This window comes from Gambusia affinis, linkage group LG19, assembly GCF_019740435.1.
Source record: "Gambusia affinis linkage group LG19, SWU_Gaff_1.0, whole genome shotgun sequence".
NCBI classification, from domain to species: domain Eukaryota; kingdom Metazoa; phylum Chordata; class Actinopteri; order Cyprinodontiformes; family Poeciliidae; genus Gambusia; species Gambusia affinis.
In genome coordinates, this window is record NC_057886.1 from 11,090,960 (window position 1) to 11,116,811 (window position 25,852).

Genomic DNA, 25,852 nt, shown 5'->3' on the forward strand with positions numbered 1-25,852 from the left:
GTTAATATGTTTTAAAAGTCAGTTCATGAAATGTGTCTTCTTCAGAGATTTAAAATGTTGCAGCATTTTAAATCTGCAACACTTTAGAGGCAGATTATTCCAGAGTCTGGGACCTGTGGCAGAGAAGACTCAGTCATCTTGAGATTTAAGTTTAGACTTTATGAATTACATCAACTTTAGCATTTAATGATTTAATAGGAAAAACTGACATTTTAAATTTGATCCTGCAGATCAATAGGGAGTCCAACACTGGGGTTATATGGTCCTTCTGTTGTGTCAAACCTGCAGCTTGAAATCTGTTGTACTACGAGCTGCTTGTCACGATAGCTGCTAATTCTCAGAAATGATTTCTGAGTGATTTTCAGTCTGCCAGAACTCTTCCTGTCAGACTTTGTCACAGTTTCTGAGTGCTTTTTGATGGAGAAAGAAATTGTATTCACCTACACCTTTGCTTCAAGTGCAATTTCCCAATTAAAGGCTTATAATATTGAGTTTTGTGATGGTCAGTCTCTCTTCCATTATTAAGAACTTTTTTTTTCACCATCTTTGTTTCTTTTTATTCTTGCAGAAGGACGTCAAATGTGTGGAGTTACCAAAAATTGGAAGCCCTGTGCTTTGTCGCATTAATAGTGCTCTCTTGTGGCAGCTCAGCAAATCTGCATCGATAGCAGATAATAAGGCTTTGACATTCTTCTCAGAAAAAGAAAGAAAGAAAAAGTTATTTCTCACCAAAATACCAAGTTTTAATAGGTCTACATCATCAAACATCATGTTGGAACTGTGAATTAAGTCATTATAGAACAACAATTGTGCTTTATACAGACCTCAAATTCCTTTAAATATGATTGTCATATCTAAAGGATATGACAATGTCAGATTTGTGAGATTTTGCACTTTGGTTTCCAGGTCCTTTTACCCTCAATCTCTGTGTTTCCCCTCATTGGTCTATTTGTTTCTTGTGTCACTTTACATCTCAGTATTTATATTTTGGATTTTAGTTTTGTTTCAATGTCTAATTTCCATTTGGCTCCATCACCTGTTTCTCCAATCTTTTGCTCATTGTTTGCTTTTTGTCCGTACTTGATATCCTGTGTTTCATGTCTCCAGACTTGTATGTTTTTCTTTTTTCATTAAAATCATCACAACGCGTCATTCAAGTGGTTGTTTGTTGTGATTCTGCAAAACAAAAAATGATGAGACAAAATAAATAACCATACATGAGGTGGAACAGGGATCCTGCTGCCACCTGCTGACTGTAGGATGTAATTGTGAATAAAGAATGAGAAAATATTTTTAAAGAACCGTAATGATGACTAAGGAATGAGATGTCAAAACAAATCACAGTATTAGGATGATGTGAATAAGAGACATTTGCAGAATTTAACGAATAACTCATCTGACTCTAACTGTATTTAATTACATGTGGTACATCCCTGCAGAGATGCAACCAAAGGCACATTCTCTCAGAAAAGAAAAGAAAAAACATGAACATACCTTGTGCATGATCAAAATGCTAAAACCTAGCATGAGGCCAATCAGAACAATGACGATGATGCGAACATAAACCACAACCAACGAAAGACTTGATGCATCACATTTTGCCTCTCCCGTTATGGCTGTTGTTGATTCACGAGTATATCCTTGAAATTACGAACATAAAGTTCTTGTTATTTTTCATGCAGGACGTTGTATGTTTATTTTTGAAATTTTATATTTTAAAACATCTTCTCATTTGAAATATTTTAAATGTCAAGTTAATTGCTTAAGTTTAGAAAACTATCATTTACATTAAACTTGCTATGCTTTTTTAATTCAGTCCCATCATTATTTAGAAACCTTAATAAATATATCCTGTGTATGTTGATGGATGCTGCTGTACATTGCAGAAATATGGAGCACAAAGCAAAACACTGTCTAGCTGCATATATTAGCTGAGTTAAAATCCAGTTCATAGAACAACATACTCACCGGTCACCGTTAGAAGAACAGATCCATTACCTTTTGTGACCAGTTGATGGTAGTCGTCATCCAGTTTTGAATACACACACCAGTATGGCCCTGAGTCATTTACATTCAAGTTTTCAATTACAATATCCACACTTGGGAATGTTCCACTTGTTTGAACTCTTCCTGCGATTCCTTTATGAAAATATGTTTTTCTAAAGGCTCTGTTGATAACGGCAACCTCAGTCTCCTCGTTAAGGCCCATTTTCAGTACCAGAAAATCTTGATCAGTATTAATTCTGCATCGGATCGTAACGGATTGTCCAGACTCTCTCCAAATCACTTCTTTTGTTTCTAGGCAAAAGAACATAAAAGACAGAGTACATCATACAGGATTGTCAAATAGCAACAAAAAAATTGCTAAACGATTAGAATTGCTTTGAAACACATATACAGTACAGACCAAAAGTTTGGAAACACTTTCTAATTGAATTCAATTAGAAGGTGTGTCCAAACTTAAACATTTGTCATAATATGTCATGGCAAGCAAGTCTTTTCAACTCTATAAGGGGAGGAGTAACTAAAAACAAAGCAGCAAACAGTTATCTGAGGCTGCTGGAGCCTCTGGAACCTCAAGGTGGAGGATCGTCCAGAGGCTTGTAGTCCATGAGCCTACTATTGGGCCCCTAACCAGAACTCACAAGCAGAAACGGTGGCAGTAGGCCCAACATGAAGATTAATTTTCAAACAGACTTGTTCACTGATGACTGCTGTGCAACCCTGGATGGTCCAGATGGACGCAGTAGCAGATTGGTGGTGGACGGCCACCACGTCCCAACACGGCTGTGATGTCAGCAAGGAGGTGGTGGAGTCATTGTTTGGGCCGAAATCATGGGGAGAGAATCATTGGTCGGCCCCTTCAGAGTCCCTGGAGGTGTGAAAATGACCTCAGCAAAGTATATAAACTTTCTGACTGATCACCTTCTTTCATGATTCAGAAAAAAGAGCCGTAACTTCAGTAGCAAAATCATCTTCATGCATGACAATGCACCGTCTCATACTGCAAGGTCCTATGTTGACATGTAACTCGGTCTGTTAAGAGGTTTTTGATTGAAATAGCTTTTGATTTTAGTACATGTGACCACTTAAGGCTACACGTTCAAAGAATGACCGTTTGCTGTTCTTTATAATCCATAAAATGTTTAGAAAATTCCATTGTATTGTACGAATTTACCATAACAAATAAAATAAATAACCACATCTAGCAACAAAATAGCTACAGAAAAAATGACTAATGCTAAGAATAAACCAAATTTGTAGCCTAGGACAATACTAAAAATAATGTGAAGCGTTACCCACAGGAAATATACAGAAAAAAAAGATAATCTAATGTTAATATTGTTTTATGAAGCTTAGTATGGTGATGAAGATCAGATCCCTTTTTTTTGACTTCCTCAGATATTCTGAGCGTACACATGAGAAACAAAGACAGAATCACAATTATGTGCTTACTGTTGTGAAACCTATTCATACAGAGTAATACACAACGTGAACAAAGTATTTTAACTGTAGACAATTTCATGAAGACAATAGTTTATAAGGTTCCCTTTGTCCTCAGGGACCTACAAAATCAGTCAGTCAGTTACTATAGTACACATATGTCAGAGTCAAGGCCCGCGGGCCACATCCGGCCCGCGAGAAGATTTTCTACGGCCCCTGGGATGATCTTGATTTATTATTAGAACCGGCCCCCCCCGTTCGATCCTCACAACGCACCCCGTTCGATCCTCTGCACAGTCCGGTCCGCAGTAAATTTACGAAGGCTTGGGACGGTCCGCTGCACTAGACGAAATGCGTCATTTAAAAAAATCTCAATGAACATTCGATCAGTCCGGCCCTCGGCTTGTAGCTAAATTTTTGATTTGGCCCTCCGTCCATTTGACTTTGACACCCCTGCTATAGTATGTGTGTCTTGTTTGGTCTCATTTCCCCCAGAGGAAAAGCAGAAACAAAAGGTCCCAGTTTATCTCATCATTCTTTTCGCCACTAGTGCCCTTCCTCCAATCTCTTCCAGTTTAGGAGGTGGGATATAAGCCACAGGGGATAGTACAAGGAGCTTTCAAGTCCCTTTGTTGCTACAGAAACAGTCCCATCCATATATCAGCGGGTGCTTTCTGTTTCACATCCCGATATGGGAGGCAGTACAGTTCTGAGTCTGCCAGACCACGATGACTCCTGGCTTGCTCACAGAGAGGCCAGGAAATCAACAAAAAGCAGGACTGTGCTCAATCTCACTGTTTGCTTGTTTTTTTTAATGACCAACAGTTATTCTGCAGGCCGTCTGAATACACTTCCTCTTCTGAATAGTTGCAGAGTCAGTGCACGTGACTAAATGGTGGTATCGATTAACAGGCTGTTTGCACATCACTCAGAGATGACTCACCTCATTTCCCCACTCGACTTCCCGTGCTCACGCCTCCTCTTCCTCCTCGGAGACCTCCGGTTGGCCTCATCTGGACTACACATGGACTAGTGGAACCGTCGATCAATTAAACAGCAAACAAGCGAGGCCGCTTAAACACATGTCACACACACGCGGCGGATAAATAACTCGGGTCGTGCCGGGGTGGGGGCAGGAAAATGGTAATCTCCCATCTTTGCGGAAAGATTAGTCGGATAATCAAAGCGGATAGACAACAGAGTCTGGCTCCAAACTGATTAGCTGCTGGCCAGAACAAAAGAGCAAAGCTTAACGTGACAGTGCATTCGGAAAGTATTTACACCCATTTTGGAACGCACAAGCGTAACTGCAAACGTAAGTTAGATTTAACTTAGGGATCACATAGTAGGAGGGGTTTGAATTAAAATTCACAACAAACGTTTGGTAAAAATCTTTTTATTTTTTTCCCTCCCACCTTACATGTATGTGCTATTTTGCTTTAGTCATTAAGATAACATCCCAACAAAATGTAGTTTGACATTATTAGCTGATGTAATGTGAACATGTTAATTAAGACTGCTTTTGCAAACAAAAGTGTCTTAAACTAAAATAAGCACTAAAAAAAATCACTTTAAGAACTTTTAACGTAAAATATATGCAAAATGTCCACTGTATGTATAACTTTGCATATTTCTGAATTTAATTTGCCATCTAAATAGTAAAAATGAACAAAACATTTAAAAAACCTGTCAGTAAATCTCAAGACTGTTTAGTTTATTATTTGTTTTGGTCATATGTGCATCAGAAGGTTGAAGCAGCAGCAGATATTTAGACCAACTCTTCAGGGCACGGGACTTTCCCTGTTGACACAACGCTGGCTGCAAACAAGCTTTCATTGAGTGCAATAAAACATCATAGCCTTTCTCCAGGGCAGGAAGTTCTTTTCCTGATCCGAGTGACCGTGCATGCCTTTTCTGGCAAAAAAAAAAATAAAAAAAAAAAAATAAAAATGGCTGAAACACACCGCTGCTGCACAGCACTAAGCAGCTCTAGGGCTGGGCCTGAAGGAGTTGCTGTAGCTGACGAGTAGGTAAGATACAAAGCAACCATGTAATTTAAAGGCCTAGAATATTTTTCTTGCTTTGTCACTAGCCACAAACCCCATTGTCTTTTAGTGGACACAAAGTGACACATAATTGTAACATAGAAGATAAATCCTGTTGGTATTCAGTGCTACTGAGTGAATATTTTGTAGAATCACTTCTTCTTCTTGTTCTTTTAGGGCATGTCTTCATGCTGCCCAGTCCTAGAAAAGTAGCTTATTCTCAAATCGGGCTGAACAGAAAACATTTGTGAACATTCATTTAAGTCATTCCACAGATTGTGAATTGAATTTTAGTCTGAACTTTGACAGGACTATTCTAAAACTCTTAGTCTCAACTCTTTTTTTGAGCCTCTAACTGGTTTTATGCCCTGTATTCAGCTTGCTATGCTGCCCCTTTTAAACAAGAGAATGCCCATGACTGGGGATTATGTGTTCAGGGTTTCCCACCTCATGGACCAAAAATCAACAACAAAAAGTTCTTATTGAAACCGTATCCTGTTTTACTCATCAAAGGTATCCCCCACCTGGCTTATGTGAAGGTTTAAACAAATCTCTCCCATAATGACCATTTGTATGGACTGCACAATTAATAGTTGTTTTGCTAACACATTCTTTCTCCTGAGCTGTAGATCACTGCAGCTTCTTTAAATGCCTCAGCTTTTATTTCCAACACGTCTCCTTCAAGTTTGATGTTTTAAGTACGTATACATATACATACAGGCGACTGGGTCCTTTAGAAGCGAGATGCTGTGTCCATTTTTTCTAAAGAGGGGTTTAAGATCTTCAGGTTAAGATCCATCATGAGTAATCTGAAGGAGGATCTGCCTCTATATGCTTTACTGTAAGGAGCTCAGACTTATAAAAACAATACACCTCCATCTAGGTGATAAACATAATCTAAAAGCAAGAACTTAAGAGTTAAGTGGTTGTGCAATCAGCCAAGCTAAGCATCAATTACATTTGTTTTTAAAAATAAAAATAAGCAGAAAATGGGAAAATACTTTTTTTTTTTTTTACAAAGTATGATTTCAACCTTTGTGTTCCTATTGATATTTACACAGGTGAAACCTTGAGCCTAAAACCAAATAAGGAATCATTTTCCATGTTTTGTTTAAACCCCCCCCCAACCTTCAGGCTTGTCAAAAGGCAACACTCATCTTGAACAGAAACGCTCTGAAAGCCAAATATCCAGCTTGTGAGGTCCTAAAAATATTTCTTATTCTCATTTTGACACAGGTCACTGCAGCAGTCATCTTTGTTACTTCAGCTGGGCAGATTTCCAGTCTGGAGCCTGTCTTCTCTCTCCACAGCTGCCGCCACAAGGCTTCATTTCAGCACACATAAATATTAAGAGGCTCTTTGCTTCTGGACATTTTATGCAGATGGAAACTGAAGAGGAGAGTATTAACGGTCGTCTTGCATACATGACGTCTAGACTGGATGGTCAGCAATGACATTTCGTCCTAAGGGGTTCCTCATACCAAGTTGGAAAGAAGGAAATCCAGCAAATGCAATTTCATATGAATCTTTATTGTATTTAGAAATCCACACATCAAATCTTTTTTAGTTTTTTTTTTGTCTGTTTTACCATTTACAACGGAGGAAGGAATGAGGGACAAGCTAAAATCATGTCATGCCTTTCCCAGCAGGCGCGATGCACTACAGGATGGGCTGAAATGGGAGGGGTGTGGGAGATACATAAAGTGCTTTTGTCAACAGTTTTCTTCTTTCAATAGAAAAAAAAAAGGATCAAACGAAAGGTTTGAGGGTGGAGTGAGAGGACATGAGAGTCCATGGACGTGACGCCACGTGAAGGAGGACGACAAGAAGAGACAGTGACATGTTGATGAAGAGGAAGACAGTGGCGGGGGGTGTTTTTATCTTCAAAAAATAAAAAAAAGAGTGATTGAATGAAAAACAAAAAACAAAAAAAAATATATATATATATAAAAAAAAGAAAAAGGAGTTGTCTCAACCCAGGATGAGGCTGGATTTGCCACCAGGAGGGTTTCTCCGGCCGCCTGCGGCAGCGTTGGCACCTCCCGACGGGTCAGGGGCCTGTGACGTCTCCTTCAGTTCGGGCTCCTCCAGCTCCCCCTCCACATCTTCAGGCCTCTCTACAGATACGGCAACAATAAAAAAACCACAGGGTGCTTAAGTTTAACCGATTCTGACCACAAAACTGCTAATTGGATTACAGCAGATATCATTTGATGAGCGGCTGAAGATGTGCTCCAGACATTCATAAGAAACCACAGATGGTCTACCACTGCTGCTGTATTGTGGCAGAAGGCTGAACTGGTTTTGTAATGGGCGGCTGCTATAAGTAGATCAGTACCGACTAACCAAAAGCTGACCTTTAGGGTCAATCCATGGTCATCAATGCACAATAAATGTAAAATAAATAAATAAATAAATAAAAAAAAAATCAAAAGGTGTTAACATGAAGCAACAGACAGAACATTTCTGAAAAACAAAAGGAGCATTGATGGTGGATTTATCTTAAATTGAACAGCTCAATCAAAAAAGCAAATCAATAGGTTTAGTTATTTTTGAGGAATCAAACTTATTTTTGTTTAGAGTGCGACTCTGGAGGCCAGCTGGTTGGTCAACAACAGAGCTGACCCAGAAATAAGCATAAAGAAGAATGTTTGTGTGTGAGCAGCTTTGCCTAAGCGAACATGCAAATCATGTTGAGGCCCTGAGCTCCTTTTTTATCTGAAGTGCTGCTGTTTTTCCACAGTAGGCACCAAGCATGGTGTAAAAGTGCAGGCACACCTTGCTAAATTAGAATATTATCAAAATGTTTATGGATTACAACAATTCAATTCTAAAAGTGAAGCTTATTCTTTGGATTTCTTGCACACAGTGACATATTTTAAGCATTTTTTTAATCAATTTGAATGGCGTATGGTCGATACAATTAGTGTCTTGAGTTATTGACAGTCTACAGAAAAAATGTAAGCCAGTATATGGTCACTTCAAAAGTAGTTGAATAATTAGAGACTGTATTCAAGTATATTAATGGAAAGTTGAGTGGAAGGATAAAATGTCAAGGGGATGAAGAAAGACACCAGAGTCAGCAATGCAGATTAGCTGACAGGTTGGAGAGAATATCTTTACCCAGTTGCTAAGCTAGCAGAAAGAAAGCTAATATTAACATTCCCATGTTTACAAAACAAATGAACAAAAAAACTTTCCGACCAAATTGTTGGCGATATTTCCAGTTTTGTAAGAGAAAGACTACCAGTGCGGAAACTGAAAAAGCTCTGCGTTAAAGTAATGCTAATCTGAAGCTACATTAGCAGCCTGTCTTAAGCAACAGACCCCTTAGCTTATCAATATAAAATACTTAATTCATTTACTACTAAATTTAGCAGGTATTTGCTCCCAATTATTTCCTTAAATGTATTAAACAAATCTAATTTCTGGTATAGATGACATTATTGTGCTAAATCCATCTTTAATTTATGCACTACTATGAGTTATGGTTGCTTTTCTGATTAAACTAAAAGCAATTAGTTTCTGTTCTGCATTTCTGAGTAAGTACGTGTGAAATTTCTATTTATGCTATCATACCATGAGAATCCTATAACAGTCCATGCCTAGTAAACGCTGTTTGTCATCACTTTAATCGTTCTGAAAAGCAAATCAGACTGGAGGCCCGACAGGGGAAGGGCAATAGAAGCAGCTGTGACAACTGTATTCGTTCTAAGTTAACGGGCCCTTCGCCACAGACAGCGGGACTGCACTGCGCGGTGAGTGCGGACGCAGATGTTCTGATATTTGACCTTTCTAAATGTGTCCGTCTTGTCTGCTGAGTCATCGCTTCCTGCTAGCATACGGTTAAACCACCAAAACAGGAGTTGGATTGTGTTCATAAACTGAAATTCGCTGCCAACATAAACGCAGAGGAAATACGTCACATAAAGGCAACAAAGGTAGCTTTAGTTTCAATATTTTCATTCAAACCAGGCTGCAGACCCCTGTTATTATCGGAGGAGCCAGCCACTCTGTTCAAATCTTGCACCTGGTGATTAATGAAAAGCTTTTCATACTAAGTGAAGCCTGCCATCAAAGAACAGCTGCTTGACTCCAGATCGCCGTGCCATCATGACAGGAACAAACCACATCAAAGAGATCATGTGTTGTTGACTCAGAAAGGGAGAAGTTGAATCCTGTCTTTTTTTTTTTTCCCCTAGTAAAGACGAGAAGCTGATATTGAAGGGGCAGGAAGAGTAGAATTACCTGGTCTGTTTTCGTACACCATGGAGCCTTTCACTGAGTAATCTAAGTCATGCCCTACTGTTTAGTCACAGCCGTCCTGTGACAGACACTTAAAGGATTTGTTTTTGTAAAAACAGTGGAGGAAGTCAGGGTACTTACCATAGTTTGCTTGTTCCTGGCCGTTCTCACCCTAAAAGGTCAGAAAAAGAAGGGACAATAGTATCAAACTGGTCATCGATACATGACAATATGCTCTGTTTCGTTTAGTTTGTTCTAAACAAACATCAACTGGAAGTTGATGGTTTGTGAATTGATTGTGTCTTGGTGTCTGCTCCTTATTTTGAAATTATTTAATTATAATATCATGATAATGTAGCTAAATAGTGGAGCAGCTGGTAGCAATGTTGCCTTGCAGCAAGACGGTCCCGAGTTTGAATCCCAGCATGAAGTCTTTCTACATGTTCTCCCTTTGCCTGGTGCTCCTGCTACTTCCCTCAGTCTCTCTAAATTGTCCCCAGGTAGGAGTGTGTGATTGCCTGGTTGTAAGTTTCTATAGCTATGTCTCTGTCCAACTTTTATGAGAATTTTAAGCAAAGAAGAAAAACAGGAAATGTAAATTAGGCATGTTTTCATGTGGTTTGAAGCAAATTGAGCAGTAATTTTGTGAGATGTTGACTCTACGAATGACAGTAATAAAATGCAGAGGCTGCAAACTAGCATGGAGCACAAATCTAAAAAAATTAACAGAGTTCATTGCTGCTATAGTAAAAGTAACAACTCAGGCAGCCAGAATACAACAAACAATGAAAACCATGTATCCTTTTTCTTCCACTTCACAATCAAGCTCCACTTTCTCCTGGTTTATCGTGCAAAATCTCCATAAACATTCAAGCTGCTTATGACACGACAAAGAACCTTTGAACGCAATGCTTTAAGTTTGCCATATTTTCATGACCGACTGATTTCTGTGCATTTTCCATTTTAAATAAAATAAGTGTGAAAAAATTTCTAGGACAATGAATACTTTTGCAAGACGTTCTGAATTTTGTTACCCTTTTATTTTATTTTATTGGAGGGATTTTGTTTCAGTATGTCTTCACTCAGACTTGCTCTATTAAGAAATTCTTTCCATGTCTGACGAGAACTCTGTGTGAAAAACCAAACCTCTGCTGGGATTACAAACGTCAGTGCATATTTATCTGAAAACGTGGATTAGTTTCAAAAAGACAAATTAAGCCACCCATTCCAACTACATTTTCCACTGAAATAGATTTTTATCCGTGATCCCCGGGCCCAAATAGGCTCCTGCTCTGTTGTGGAAACAGAAAATAATCGCTGGAAACGACCGGTACCTCTCGTCTCTGGTTCCAGATCATGGCGGCTCCAGAGTTGTGGATGGTGGTCAGCTCTGGCTGGGGGTTCTTGGGGAAGAGGAGAGGCTGCTGGACCCTCCTGAGGGGGGCCGAGGGCTCCCCGCACAGGGTTCCTGTAGGAGCCCCAGCTGGATTTTGAAAGAAGAAAAAAACAAAAAAAACACGACTTATAACTGTGAGGGAAACATCCAGATTAGCACTTCTGCTGAAGCTAGACAGGATACACAAATACAGCTTTAAAGCAGCAGATTCATACCATATGCGACTAATACAATTACAAACAAAGCCAAACCAGGACTAGACATGTCCAGCTCACAAGGCTACACGTCCCTCAGCAAGTCTCATCCACTCAGCTTTGACGGAAAAACATCAGCTTTACAAGAGCGTCCGACTGAAATACCTCACGATGGAAATCGCTGGGAACCGACTAGGAAACATCACCAAATCTGAAATGCAGTGGAAGGCGTCCAGACAGACAACCCGAGCGCCAAGACCCACATAACCTCGTGTAGTGCCTGCAAACAGGGCGTTTAAACCCCCGTGTTGGCCCGCTGTGGAGCGACAGGCGGTGCTACCCGAGGCCACATAAGGCCACCACTATCATCCAGAGGTCTGGGGAGGGGACAAGCTGTCTTTGTGATGACGAGAAATGTCGGCTGCCAGAGAGCCAGTCGAGAGGCCGCTACTGTTGTTGCTGTTAATGGAGTAAAGTGCTTCCTCACAAAGAGTATATACCCCGACAAGGGGCTCGTTCATAACTCAATATTTCTGAGCCCAATCAGTTTACTGCCCGTTGGGTAACAAATGTGAAGCATGAGAGGATTAAACTGAAGAGATTGATGGATTATACAAAACAGAGCATCCTACTTAACTTTATGGATCTCATGGGTCCGAGGCATAAACGCATGAAAGCAGGGAGACAGGAAAAGCAATTGTGTGGTTGCTGCTCGTCTTTGCTTCCTCTCTTATTAAGAGTGCGCTCATCATGTGGGCAGAAGCTGAGGGCTCTTAAACATACCAACCAGCTCTGGAGTTATAAAACGCTAAAATACTAACCATTACCATGCCGAACACAAAAGAGTCACTTAGGTAGAAGTGAACCATCAAACCTATACAACTCTCATTAAATGACTTCCTTTTCCTTCTTCCCCTTTATCATTCAATTTAAGATACAGGAAGTTATGGGAAATTAATTACTAATTATAAGTGCTGGGATAAGTGACACTCCTGCTCCTTAACTTGCATTTAATCAAGAAACCAATTGAAAGTTTCTTGTAGAGTATATTAAAAACAGACTGGATGGCTTTTTTTCCCCCTCATTGTTGGAAAAGATTGAAGCACTTCTGCAGCTTCTTCCTGACTGGCTGTAATATGGCTCCAGATGGCGGAGACATATCCAGGCCTTATAAAACGCACATTTGATTATTTACCATGGAATCCACACAGTGCTGCACGCCAGACAAACGAGCGTTCACACAGAAGCCTCGCAGACTGAGAACGGTGCTTGTAAACCAAGCAATAAGTTACCATAACCCCCGAATAAAATCAACATCCTCCTCCTCCTCCTCCTCCTCCTCTTCTTCTTCTTCCAGTTGTGTGCGCTAAAGTGGGGCAAGTCTGAGGAGCTCTTCTAAACTTGACACGGCCCCAAGTGAAACAATGCAGGCAGGAAAAGGCTTTACTGTAATCAGCTGCAAGCTGTCTAAGACGAAAAGGAGTGATTTTAGGTCAGATTCTTGTTTGTGCCCAGAAAATTCTGAAAATTTCACTTTTGTCAAGACTGAAATTTTCTCTCTCCCCCTCAAACAGCCATTATCTGGCAAAAATCAGGGAAACCATCACATGCTGAACAGTGAATAATGACGGAAACATTCCAGGCTTTCAAACCACTCTCGGAGGCATAAACGTCAGATCACATTTAAGCCTCCGTGGCTGAAAGTTTGCAGTGACCTTGAGCGTTCTCGGCGCCCTTTGCTGCCTTATTATCCTCTGCTGCATTCACTTCCCTTCTCCATGTGCAAGGCCATGCTTTTCACCAAGTGATACACTTTTCCTGTCTTTCCACTGCAGGCTCTGATTTACAGCCTTTATTTAACAAAGCCTAGCTTCAAATTACCCTGGTGCCAGCACTCCAGGGCCTTTTGGCTGCAACAAATGTGGGAAACTCCCTCTGATGAGCAAAATGAGCCTCCAGTCTATGTCTTACAGTACCTAGCAAAACTATATATTCCCCTTGACTTTTTTTTTTTTTTTTTTTTTTTTTTTTACTTTTTTACAGCCAAAACTTGATGTATTGTACTTGAATTTTATGGGATAGACCAAATTTAATTAATTAATTTTTTTTAACAAAATAAAAATCCAGTACATTAATATTCAAATCATTTTACTCTAGTGCCCCAAAAGAAAGTCTGGCAACTTTTAGAAGTCACTAGATAAACAAACAGACTGAAACTTTCCACCATTCAATCTGTGTGATTTGTTTAGCAGTCTGAGAGGTTTGCTAGAGAACAGTCAACAAACAGCTTCATAAACACTGAAAAGTACAGCTTACAGGTCAGAGAGAAATCTGTAGAGACATGTATAGCAGAGTTAGGTTAAAAACAGCTGATCTTTGAACGTCTCAAAGCACTGCTCAATCAATCGCCACACACACACAAAAAACCTGGAACAAACAAATTTACACAGGATCATCTACGCAAGCCAACATCCCAGGCTCTGACTCAGTGCAAATATTTAGAGGGAGCAGCCAAGAGAAGCACGCTAACTCTGGTGAAGCTGCAGAGATCCATAGCTCAAGTGAAAGAACCAATAGACATGAGAGCCATTAGTTCTATATTGCACAAATTTTGCCTTTATTAAATAGTGGCAAGAGAAAAGAGGCAAAAAAAAAATCAATTTCAAACTTGCCACAAGCCTGTAAGAGACACTGCAAATGTGGGAGACCAAAACTGAATGTTTTCACCAACATGCAAAATGTTGAAGTGTTAAAACTAACACAATAGATCACCCTGAACACATCAGTGAAACATGGTGGTGTGGAGATCATTTTTGGGGATGATTTTCTTCAGCAGGTACAGGGAAGCAAGTCAAAGGTAGAGGGGAAGACTGGAGATATGGGCTAATCCGTTCAAGGTTTACCTTCTAGTAGGAAAACAATTCATAATGAAATAAGTCAAAATGTTGAATTCTAGACTTAATTGATGATCACAAACTCTGTTCATCCAATCTCCCTGAGTTTGTTTACTAAGAAGAATGTGTAAATATTTGAGTCTCTACATGCAAAGCCTATAAAGACATACCAAATATTTATCTGCAGAAGTAATTGTATCTATTGGTGGTTCTCCTAAAAAAAATAAAATAAACGACTCATAGGGTCTGAAAACATACACGACACATTTCCAGATTTTATTTGTGCATATACTTTGGCGACAGTTGCTTCCACTTCACCGTAATGCCCTACTTTGTGTTGATCCATCATGTCAAATACATTGTAGTTTATGCTTATAATATGACAAAAATATTCATTCATTCACTGTATTTGCTCCCACATCTTTGTTTAAGATGCATGCAAAAATAGAGCGATGGTCGATCAACTTACTTGGTGGATTGTTCCTTCGATGAGCATGGGGGTCATCAGGTTCTGCAAAGATGCTAGAGGCCATCTTGTTCTTGCGTTGGGGGGTTGAGTTTTCATCTGAGCCAAGAGAGAAGTTGGACTCCCCACCAGGCGGCCGTAGTACCCTTGGGAATTAAAAACAGACTGTAAAAATAGTTTGACGGAAGGCCGCAACATCTCAAACAAAAACCAGCTGTGCAAAAATGAATGTCTCAATAAACAAATAAAACATGGAGGATGCTCAGACTCCCCCGGTACCCTTTCATAAGAATACCAAACACAGACAGCAACCAATGAGTTTAAGCCGCGGCTGTTAGCCTCTCAGTCAGCTGGTCACAATCTCTGCCCTGCAGCTGACTCCGCTTGCCTTTAATCGCAGACTTAGCAAGCTAGCTGCAGCAGCCTCATCTTAGTACAGATTCCTTCGCACTGACACAAAATGTGTAGTTCATCATTACTAATAAGAGATTTACCCAAATTTTGTGTTTTTGTTGGATCCAAACCCAAGAACAAAAGGCAATAGTTGAAGGTTGAGGAATTATAGGAAATCTATGAGTTCAACACATGAGAAAAAGCAAAGGTCACTTTTCAGAGACGCCTTCAAAGTTTACTGTGACAGTTGGGGTGGATGAGAGATACAAATCTGCTTGCACAGCCTATGTCGGACCCCTCCCTCTTTTTTTCAGCAAACTCTCCTCTCCTTAAAGTCCCTGAAGCCACCAGCTGACACACAGAGCAGCTGTCCAAAAGGCCAAGCAGGCAGATGGGAACCCAACAAACACCTCACCTCCTCAAACCATACAAAGGAGATCAACTAGAGTCATGGCTGCACGCCACTCCTCACAGAATCTTTTTTTTTCCCCTTTTTATTTTTCGTCCCTCACACACACACACACACACACGGCTGTGACAATAATGCCTAAACCAGACTTTACCTCCAGGCCAAAAGAGGATGAGCTCATGGTTTCCACATGGATTGTGATGAGAGGGGGGGAAAGCTGTTAGCAGCATGGCAGATGACCCCACCCTAGACCCAAACTGCAAATAATATCAATAAAATAATCAACTGCTTGGGAGAAAGAGGGCAATTTCGTGAGCAAATGCAGGAACTCCACAGTTAAAGATGGTATCTCTGATAAGGTAAAGGTAGGAGGGTCTTTGGTGGCCTACAAAGATTAGATCTCTCCTCTTTGTTAAACTGACTGCCCTGTGGGTCTTTTTTTGGACACACAGCCACAGAAATGACCAGCGGGTTGTAAAGAAGAAAAAAAAAAAAAGGGGGCTTTAGAGACCAAAAGCAAAGAGCTAAGATAAGATTTACAGGCTTAGTTAGCCCCCACCCAAGTCTCTGCATCACCCAAAAGCAGCTTGCAGTCTCAGACCCCACCTCAGACAAGTATAGTCCCAAAATTATTGACAAAAATTAAGGTAAATATATGCACCCTGAAGCCATAGAAAAGTAAAGAAAGGTAGCAACTCTTTTTACTGCAGAGGGGGAGGAATGCATCCAGACATGCATCACTTACAGGAAAGGAATGACTGCATGCTTTAAGGATGAGGTGTTTCTTTTCTAAAAGAGAAAACTTTACTTTTTTCACAAAAAACCACACATTCATAAACAAAGATTTTTAAAAAATAAAATAAAAATAGCTATCAAGAATAAATGATGTCTTTTTCTTCGACTTGGATCACATCAAAGAAAAAGATATGCAGACGAAAAGTCTAGTCAGTCACATGCTCCGACTTTAGCAGTCAAAATACACCATTAAGAATGTGGAAAAACGCACAGAAGGCAAAAGAACACTGTAGTTTCAAACAGCAACACATTTAGTAATTAGAGACATTTTTGCTGAAGCTTCAAAACACAAACAGATTCTAGAAAGGTTTGTCCACTTCTTGAAACGAACGAGAAAAATCTCGCTCTTCTTTCCTTTTTAGTCCAGCTCTCGTGCCCAAAACCTACACAGCAGGCTAACCAAACTAACTTATGGTGGCTAAAGGGTATGGTGCTTCTGCGACCCAATAAGATTAACTCAATTAGCAAGTCTATGTGACAGTTTAGCTCAATCCAGTTATATCCTTCACTACCACCATTAGTGGGCTGCCTTTTAAACGAAGCCAGAAAAGAGGCGTCTGCTAGCCTAACGGTTTCTCCCCACATCTCACTCCTTTTGTTCCTCCATGGAAGATATTCAACTGCCCCTTTTTTGTTTTATGTCTTTTTGGTTTTTACCTGGAACTGCTTTTAGAACCGGGGTCTAACCCTTGAAACGTGGTGGTCGTCGTCATCTTCGAGGAGCTGCTTCAATGTCTTGGCGGGTTATAAGCAGTAGTCAAACTAATAAAAAAAAAAAAAAAGAAATCCTCCTTGTTGCCCGCAGAGAAGCGACGGGATGTAGACTCCACCCGAGACTGAAAAAACATACGAATAGCAGATCCGCTCTTTCTGCGGTGCCAGGCGTTTAGAACCAGCCCACCAGTCAAATCACGCGCTCTGATTGGATGCGAAAGGCCAGTACTTCACTCTCATTGGATAAGAGGTGCAAGGGTCAAACCTCTTGTTGATGGCAAGCGTCAGTGACCAGGCAGCCCACATCCCTGAGGCCATATTCTATATCCACGTTTCTCTACTTGGGCCGTCTTTAGAGGGTATGAGTGTGTATTTATGCTATTAGTAATTCTTTGCAAAACAAATACTGCATAAAGACAGAGTATTTCAAGCTGAGTTGACCATTTAAAACTTTGAAAAACTTTATTTTGGACAGTTTAAATCTATGCAGTTCAATGGATTGTCAAAAATAATCTAGGTTGGACTCCAAATTGTGCTCCAAAAGAGAACAGGGTCCTTGAAATTAACTGCGGATGTGATGAAAGAACACACAATGCATATAGGAGGTGTGGCCCCCTTTATACCACTAGAGCAGTGCTTCTCAATTCTAGTCCTCAGGCCCCCCTGCTCTGCATGTTTTAGATGTACCTCTACTCCAGAGCAGCTGATTCAAATGATTGCATGACCATCAAGTGCTGCAGAAGCCTGTTAATCACCCACATATTCGATCCAGGTGTGTGGCAGAAGGGAAACACCTAAAACATGCAAGGCAGGGGGGCCTGAGGACTGGAATTGAGAAACACTGCACTAGAGTAACCACTGTGCCATGTCAGTCATTGCAGGTTATGAAACATTTGAATGTACTTCCAAGTTGTTTTAGTCAGGAACATACTAAAATATGTATTTCCCTCAACCATTACTCTAATGCCATAAATTGTTTTTAATTCCTAATAATATCCATGAGTCTCTAGTTTTGAAAATATCCAGTTTTCCAACCCTCTATAGTCAAAAGATAATTTTATGAGCAAGGCAGTCATCTAGGATTTTGATGCTGTAGTTGATGGGAAAACTTCAAAACTTATACTACTCATTGAATTATTTTCAAAGTTTGGTTTTCTTCTGTTAACAAAACTCATAAAAAATTAAAATGTAGTTGTACAATTGTAAGTCAGACTTCAAAATGTAATATGACTGCATTGCATGTAAAATATAGACAGCTTCAGCAAGAAATGAGTAAGAAACGATTTGTAGCTCATGGAATCTTTCACTGACCAATTAATATTCAAGCTTTTTTTTTTATCATGAATGGCCCCAGTGTATATAAAAATACAAAGTATAAAATTCCACTTCAAATGTCAAAAACAAACAAGTAGCCAGTTGTTCTGGTTTCTGCTTCACTTTGGTCCACTTGAGGCAACAATAGCTCTTGAAACTGAACTTCTGATTTAATTTGTTTGTATTTATCTTTGAGATAACTTATGCAAATATACCAAGAGCAGGATTCAGTGGTACTTGTAACACTGTTCGCAAACCATGGAACCACTCGAATAAATATTTTAAACTAAAATGCAAACAATACAATTCACTGCAATAATAGAGTGCATACAAACATTAATTAAATTCCGGATAGAAATTTCCTTCTTAGATTTTAAAATGTTTTCAAATGAGAAAACCTTCAGGGGGGAGGGGGAAAAAAAAGACAATAACTTTACTTTAACAAGCATTTTAATAAACAATACAGATGTATATTTAAATGAAACATCCCTTCAACCTTCCCAAAGTTTGAAGTGGTGAAGTAAAATGAGTATTCTTAACATCCAGTTCAATATAAAAAGTATATAATATTTTTTTTTATATCTGATTACAGAGTTAAACAGCAACCAAGTCATGTTCCCAAAGTGGGTGCACTGCTCACCAAGTGATAGCCGGTCCCAAAACTGAATAGCTTAAGAACAGATTTGATAAACAATTACCAAGCCTAACACAAGAGTATTTAATCAGCTCAGATGACTTTCATTTTTACCTGCCCTGAATATCTTTCTGAGTGTATGCAGAACAAACCCTTCAAACTGGGATGGGAACTTCGACAAATTTACCACAATACAGCATGAAGTAAAATAAAGAAAAAGAAGACAATGTTTTCAGGGTGTAATTTATGTACAAAGACAAAAACAGTAATGGGGGGGCATGAATAGAAATTCTTTACAGCAGTTTTGTGAAGCAGAGCAATTAAAACCTCTTCTGCAAGAATTAAGTTGAGACTGTTAGACGAGTTGCAAAGAGCCAGCCGCTGGGTGTGAACGGGCCAGGGAAGTCGGTCATGTTGGAAGCGAAAAGGTGGCAGCTGTGGTTGGTTAGATCAGACCTCCTGTCTGTTGTTGGAACACGTCGATCGTATCCTCATCTTCCATTTCCAACTGGGAAGAAAAGCATTTAAACGTGTGTCACATGAATTTCACATGACTGCAATGTAAAACCTCTATTTTATTAGGATTTTATCCAACAGGTAAACACAAAGCAGAGGTCTTAGCACTGATTTTTAGTTGGATTTGAGTCTGGACTTGGACTAGGTCATAACACAAGGATGTTTATTGTAGCTCTGGATTGTATTAGTCATTCTCTAGCTGTAAAGTCAACTTCCTCTGGAGTCTAAAGTTTTTTGGAGGCTCTAACAAGTTTTCTTCCATGACTGTCTTATTTTTAGCTCCATCACATCAGCTCTTGTCAGCTTCTGTGGTTTTCTTTTCACAATGAAAGTCTTCCAATAAGGTCAGATTTGTGAAGTGCGAGACGAGTAGTTGTCCTATCAACATATTCTCATACATGAGCTGTAATCTGGTTCCCATATTCTTGAAAACGTTTTTGCACAATTACATAAGAAGGACAAGTAGTGGATTATTCTCTTTAACTCCTCCAGAGTTATTGTAGGTATGTTTTATGCTTTTTTAATTAGTTCTCCCTTTGCCCAGCCTATCAATTTCAGTGGGCAGCCAGATTTGCACTTATGCCATATTGTTTTCAATTACAGATGATGAATTAAAGAGTGCTCTGGGAAATTCTTTTATCACCTAACCCTACTTTCTCTCTAAGCTCTCACCCTGAGCTGTCTGATGTGTTTCTTGGTCTTTGTAATGCTGGTTATTCTCCAATCTTCTCTAACAAACCTTTGGGACGATCACAAAATAGCTGGATCTACATTGAAAATAAAATTACACTCTTAATAATTTTGAAGACCATTGGTTGCACTAGACTCAGTGGAGGGTTACCAAAGTAAAGAGGGCCAAATTAAAAAAAAGGTATCCTTTTTATTCTGCTATGCAACTGTGTTGTAGTCTGTGTCTATTTATCACATAAAATCTAAATAGAACATATGATGTTTGGGAATATTATGGTGACAAGCTGTGAAAAGCTTCAAGTGATTTCAAAGGCACTGTGTATAAACCGTGGTAAGGTACAGGACATGAGAGCAAAAGCCAAATGTCAAAGGGTTGCATTTATATAGTGCGTGGCCTCAGGGTGACCCTTTGCCCTACACAACATCAATTCTTTGGTCTGCAGACATCAAACAGCAATGCTGGCCACTGAACCAGCAAGCAGCATTGGCCATTCGTGACAACACCCTGCAATGACAGACTTGCCTTGCTTTGCAAAACCTTACAATTATGATTTATGACGACCTCAACCACAAACTGCCTTGAGTGTAACTGGCATCTGTCTGCGGAGACATATTCAACATAACAGACCAACTGACAGTGAGTTTGGTGCATTCCCAGTGCCTGAAGCGTTAAGGCTCATCATGTCAACCCCATGACCTGAACAAAGAGGGAATGGAGGGCAGGTTGCAACCCAAAGACATGTCTAGCAATTAGATTTGTGAAGATTTATTTATTGTTTAGTTTTTTTGTGAGTATATTTGGGTTACTTTAATCCTAGGATGGAAATCAAGAGTACAATAATATACTCTTAATAGGAAATGTAATAAAAGCAATGTAATAATTATTCATAACTTGTCAATAATATCTATATTATTAAACATAATATTAACTCTGAAGAGATTCACAAACTAGATGCAAAACTACATTATAAATTTGAATATGTTTGAAAACAAAAACAATAACAGGTAATTTATTTTAAAAAGCCTGTGTCTTGGATAGCAAGAAATATGTGGACTTTATTCCCCACAATGTGTCAGAGCAGAGAAGTGCTGATTTTTGTTTTATTCTTCAAAGTGTAATAACTTGTATATCACTGCAAAAGGACTCCCTTCAAGATCACTACACAGTACTTTCTTTATTGAATAAATGCTCCAGATGGTTGAGTTATTCTGGTTGTCATTCAGACTTACTTGTGCTGGTGTGTCTGTCTCATTTATTGGCTGTCCGTCAAATCTGAACCTGATTTGCCTCATCGACAGTCCCTGGGAAGGCATAAAAAACTTGTTCACATTGCAATTCCTCATTAGCAGGTCCTGCTCAAGTTGCATCCTATATACATACAATAGCTTAAGTTGGCACAAAAACAGACATTAATCAAAGACCTTTAAAGGGCAGAAAGATGTTTTACTACAATAAACACACAACAATGTAATAAATGTGCTGCTAGCGGGTGGGGTTTGCGTCAAACAACACATTTGCATGATTTTGCTTCAGTAGTATTAGCTCCATATTACCCAAGATTTCACAGCTACACAGTAACAACCATAAACACGGCCTTCACCGTCTTCTCTGTGGAGGCAAACGACTCAAAGCTCTGCAAAGCAGAACGACTGATATCAGCTTACCAAGCACAATACAATTCTGTGAAACATAATAGTAATGGGAGGTAGCAGTTAAAAATATCCTTTTGCACACATTTAAGATAGTTAACCTAGTTCCATGACAAAGGACTCTTTATGGTCTTTTATTCAAAAATGTTTATACTTTTTTTGCAACAAAGACAACTCCCTTCCCCTCATGTTAACCGTCTCTGCTCATGCTTTGAATTGTTTGTGTCAAGTTTTAGGCATGACAACTGCAGCTGAAACAAGCTCTTTTATTAATTAGGCTCAAATACTACTAACTTCTAATTGGTGATATGAAAACAAACAGTGGGCAGGTTTGGATTAGGACACCACCGTTACTTTCTAGGGTGTGACAACTCACTGGGTAGCAGGTCAGATAAAAATGTAACCGCTGTAGGGTTACATTTTTACTTGGCACCAGACTTGCAGTCAAGGAAACTCTTAACTCTTCACCACACAGATATATTTTGAACAATTTCATGCACAGTACTATGTGAGTACAGTCTGGGGATGGCCCCTTCCTTTTCCAACATGGCTGAAATGCAGTGGATAAAGAAAAGTTCATAAAGATATGGAGGAGAAAGTTTGGTGTGGAGGAAATGTGATTGGCCTCCACAGAGTTCTGGCTTCACCTCAACAGAACATCCTTGGATTGAATTTATGTGGAGAATGTGAGCCAAGAGTTTTCTGTCCAACATCAGTGCCTGACCTCAAAATTGCATTTCTAGAAGAATGGTCAAAAAGTTCCATAAACACATTTCTGAATCTTATGGAAATCCTTTGCAGAAGAGTTGAAGCTGTTATAGCTGCAAAGGTTGACCAACATCATTTTTACCCCATGAGTTAAGAATCTGACATTGGTTTTATAATAGCAAAATAATCCATGACTAAAATGGTGATAAAGGGATGAATAAAAACAAATCTACTCAGTCTTGAGATTTAAAACTAAGCTGGATGACAAAAATATTTTTCAAATACTGACTGAATAGACCAGGTTGACATGGGGTCTTAAAATTAAACAAAAAATAAATCAAGAGGCAGGTCAGATGTTAGATTGATTAGATTAAAAATCAGAACAAAACTGTTTAGTTTCTGAAACAGGTTTGGCAAGCGCATATTTTTCTGGTGGTGTTCTAAAACAGAAACAAGTCCCTATGTTAATCCTTGAACTTAGAGATGTGGTTTCTGCAAAACCCTGCACAACACTTACAACCTGATGATGCTGGCTGTCAGTCAGACAGACGATAATCACTTTACTGTGCCAACATTTCTCCATTGTGATTTCATTCATGACAAAATGCCTTAATATAATGGAAAAAGTCCAGGTGCAGTTAAATAAATCAATAGCACCTCAGTCTTCAGCATCGACACAACAAACCAGAATACTTCTATGAATCTTTGTTAATGTTAACATCAAATGACATCCAGTAGTTTGATATTCTGTCTCTAGATGTGGCAAGCAAATGATAAGCCCCAGTATAAAATATACATGTATGTAATATGAAAGATCTGTAAATAGCCTCTGGGTAAAAATGCAAACGATCGTATGATTGAATGTTTTTGGTTGAGAATTGCTGGTAATAAAAAGCAACTGCATAGTTTATTGCATCCGAGAGGCTATTTGCCCACCTGTCTCTCACAGTAAGCCTTCATGAGTTTGATGAGCGGTGTGTGTCTTTTGATCTTGAATTGGACGACAGATCCATCCTGTCCGGCAACCTTTAGGTTTATGTGTTCGTTGTTTTCTGTCTTGACTCCCTCCTGTGGAAAAGGGCAGAAAAAGAAGAGGTGAAACACAGGAATTAAGAGGCATTGTTAGTAAACGTTGTGCACTGCGGTTTAATAAGACAGAGCAGGTGCATCATTAATCTCGCACTCATGTTTGCAGTGGGAAGGTTAATGATACAAGATTTTAAATGATAGTTTTTAAATAAGTCTAAAAGTGTGGAGCGTATTTTTCAGCTCTTTTTGAGTTGAAATGTTTAAAACCATCTTTTGATGCAGTTACAAGTCTTTTGGGGTATGAAACTCCCAGCTTTACACTTCTAGAGACTAAATATTTGCTTTTCTTCTTAGTAAAATAGCTCCGGGTCTACAAGTATGGATGGAGAGCATCTGTTTACATCAACTTTCAACAGTTGCTAGAGATTCTCTTTAGAAGTAGAATCTGACTGGGTCAGTCTAATATATTAAAATGCTGTGCTAAACCATTTTGTTTTAGTTTTACCTGTTTGGTCTTGTTGGACTAGGGATTATGTTTTAAAGCCTAATCTTGCTTTACACTTCTCCACAATCCTAATTCGAAAATGACTTATGCGTCTTCTGGTCTTTTCTAAAGCTACACAATATATCAAATAGTAATTATTAACATATTCATATTTGCAGAATGGGAACGACACAAGACTGTTTAGATGCAACAATTGGTAATCTGGGTTGACATAAGCCATTCTTTATGCCAGCAAATGATGTAGATCAGATCAGAAAACTTAGGGAGAATGGGGGGAAACTTGTGATGAGGGCAAAGAAACAGCTTAGCGAAGAAAATATTATAATGTCATATATCCTTACATTTTCCTAATGTTGTTCAGCCCTTGTCTTCATAAATATCCACAACTGTTTTCTATCAAGCCTAAGGCTATACAGAGAAGCAATATTTACTCTGAGAATAAATGACACTAAGATAGACTGTACAAATTAGCTGACTTCTGAAGGTAACCTTACTCTATAAAACAATACAAATGGGCAGGAATACTTTTTCAAGTCATTGTAAACAATTACAAAAACAGAAGTAAAATCATTAGGCATTTGGGCCAAAAGCCCACAGAGATGCAGAGATCTATTTTTGCTGTTTTTATGAATCAAGTTGTATATTTTGCTGTATGGTAAATAAAGTTTGTGTAACAACAGAATGTAAAACAAAATTACTATGTGTTGATAAACTCAACTTGTATCTATATTGTAGTGTTTATAAATAACCGTATATATTGACTATGTCACTCACAAATGCAGCAGTTGTACCATCATATCATAAAATGTTAGATCATTATTCCTTCCTTTCTGCTGAGTGTAGAAACAAACTGCTTTGCATTTACAGGCTAACTGGCCGTAAGGAGGATGATACAATCTGGTCCACACTGACTGATCAAGCAGAAAAAAAAAAACCGATATGCGCGCGTGAATGATGCGCGCTCCCAGACCTTCCGGTCTATCAAAGTAGGTATTGCTGATAGTTCAAATTCAGGATGCAACTTTCCAAACAGCCAGAATGGAAAGTCCCGAAATGTAGCGTTTTTCTTTAAGCTTTTAAATAACACCGCTGGTAAAATACGCAGTAATTTTCGGTAAAAGAGCAGAAAGACTCACCTTTGGTTTTTCATCAGCCATGGTCACTCTTTTGGCGCTTCTCTACGCTGCCACACAAAGAATACGGGTACGCGCACGTACTCGTGCCCGTTTAAATAAGTCTGACCTGCGTGCGCGACCTTGTGTCAATGCGCGTTCACCTCACCCTGCGTTTAGTGGCTAAGGGTAGTCACGAGGTTTGAAGCGCAGTCATGGACATGGGCGGGAGAGTCCCGCATGCGCGTTACAGTGGTTCTGCTTCGCGTGCACGCGCACCATGATGTTTTCCCCCCCTTAATTTCGCTTTCTCGGTTTATATGCACAGATTTGCCACAAAATACGTTTCATCATGCTGCTAGTCACACATATGTGTTGTAGTACCCAGTCCAGATCATTAGACAGTGTCGTAAATGTGTAGGGAAAAGCAATATGATGTTATTCTTATTTTCACATTGTGTTCAAATGGCCATTTTGTTCCACCTTCTAAACAAGATCTGAATGATCAACTTAAAGCAACACTTATATGTCTACATCTGTCGCAAATTTGTTCGATTATTAATTACTTAACATACATTAAGCTTTTTATATCCTATCTTGAAGTTGGTCCAGACTCTTTGGAACTTTAGTATCACGATTATCTGCGTTGCCGCTTTGCGGGATAAAAAAAATAAAAATAAAATAACCATCCCTGAGGAC

General features: G+C 39.2%; 2 protein-coding genes and 1 long non-coding RNA gene across 3 annotated transcripts; all 3 read right to left on the minus strand.

Moving 5' to 3' along the window:
* Nucleotides 1-270: 270 nt before the first annotated feature.
* LOC122822453 lies at nucleotides 271-4,753 on the minus strand. Its single transcript, XR_006369153.1, has 4 exons — nucleotides 4,388-4,753; nucleotides 1,969-2,298; nucleotides 1,495-1,640; nucleotides 271-1,176 (listed from the first exon to the last, which is right to left on the minus strand). It is a non-coding gene; the product is annotated as an uncharacterized LOC122822453 (long non-coding RNA).
* A 2,245-nt stretch (nucleotides 4,754-6,998) lies between these two features.
* On the minus strand, nucleotides 6,999-17,667 carry LOC122822454 (jupiter microtubule associated homolog 1-like). Its single transcript, XM_044101139.1, has 5 exons — nucleotides 16,939-17,667; nucleotides 14,688-14,830; nucleotides 11,069-11,217; nucleotides 9,876-9,906; nucleotides 6,999-7,606 (listed from the first exon to the last, which is right to left on the minus strand). The coding sequence occupies exons 1-5, from the start codon at nucleotides 16,992-16,994 to the stop codon at nucleotides 7,461-7,463; spliced, it is 525 nt and encodes a 174-aa protein (XP_043957074.1). The 5' UTR covers nucleotides 16,995-17,667; the 3' UTR covers nucleotides 6,999-7,460.
* Nucleotides 17,668-18,741: 1,074 nt separating this feature from the next.
* LOC122822456 (small ubiquitin-related modifier 2) lies at nucleotides 18,742-25,313 on the minus strand. Its single transcript, XM_044101142.1, has 4 exons — nucleotides 25,178-25,313; nucleotides 23,444-23,575; nucleotides 21,380-21,451; nucleotides 18,742-19,451 (listed from the first exon to the last, which is right to left on the minus strand). Exons 1-4 carry the CDS (start codon nucleotides 25,196-25,198, stop codon nucleotides 19,389-19,391), a joined length of 288 nt encoding a protein of 95 aa, XP_043957077.1. The 5' UTR covers nucleotides 25,199-25,313; the 3' UTR covers nucleotides 18,742-19,388.
* Nucleotides 25,314-25,852: the final 539 nt, after the last annotated feature.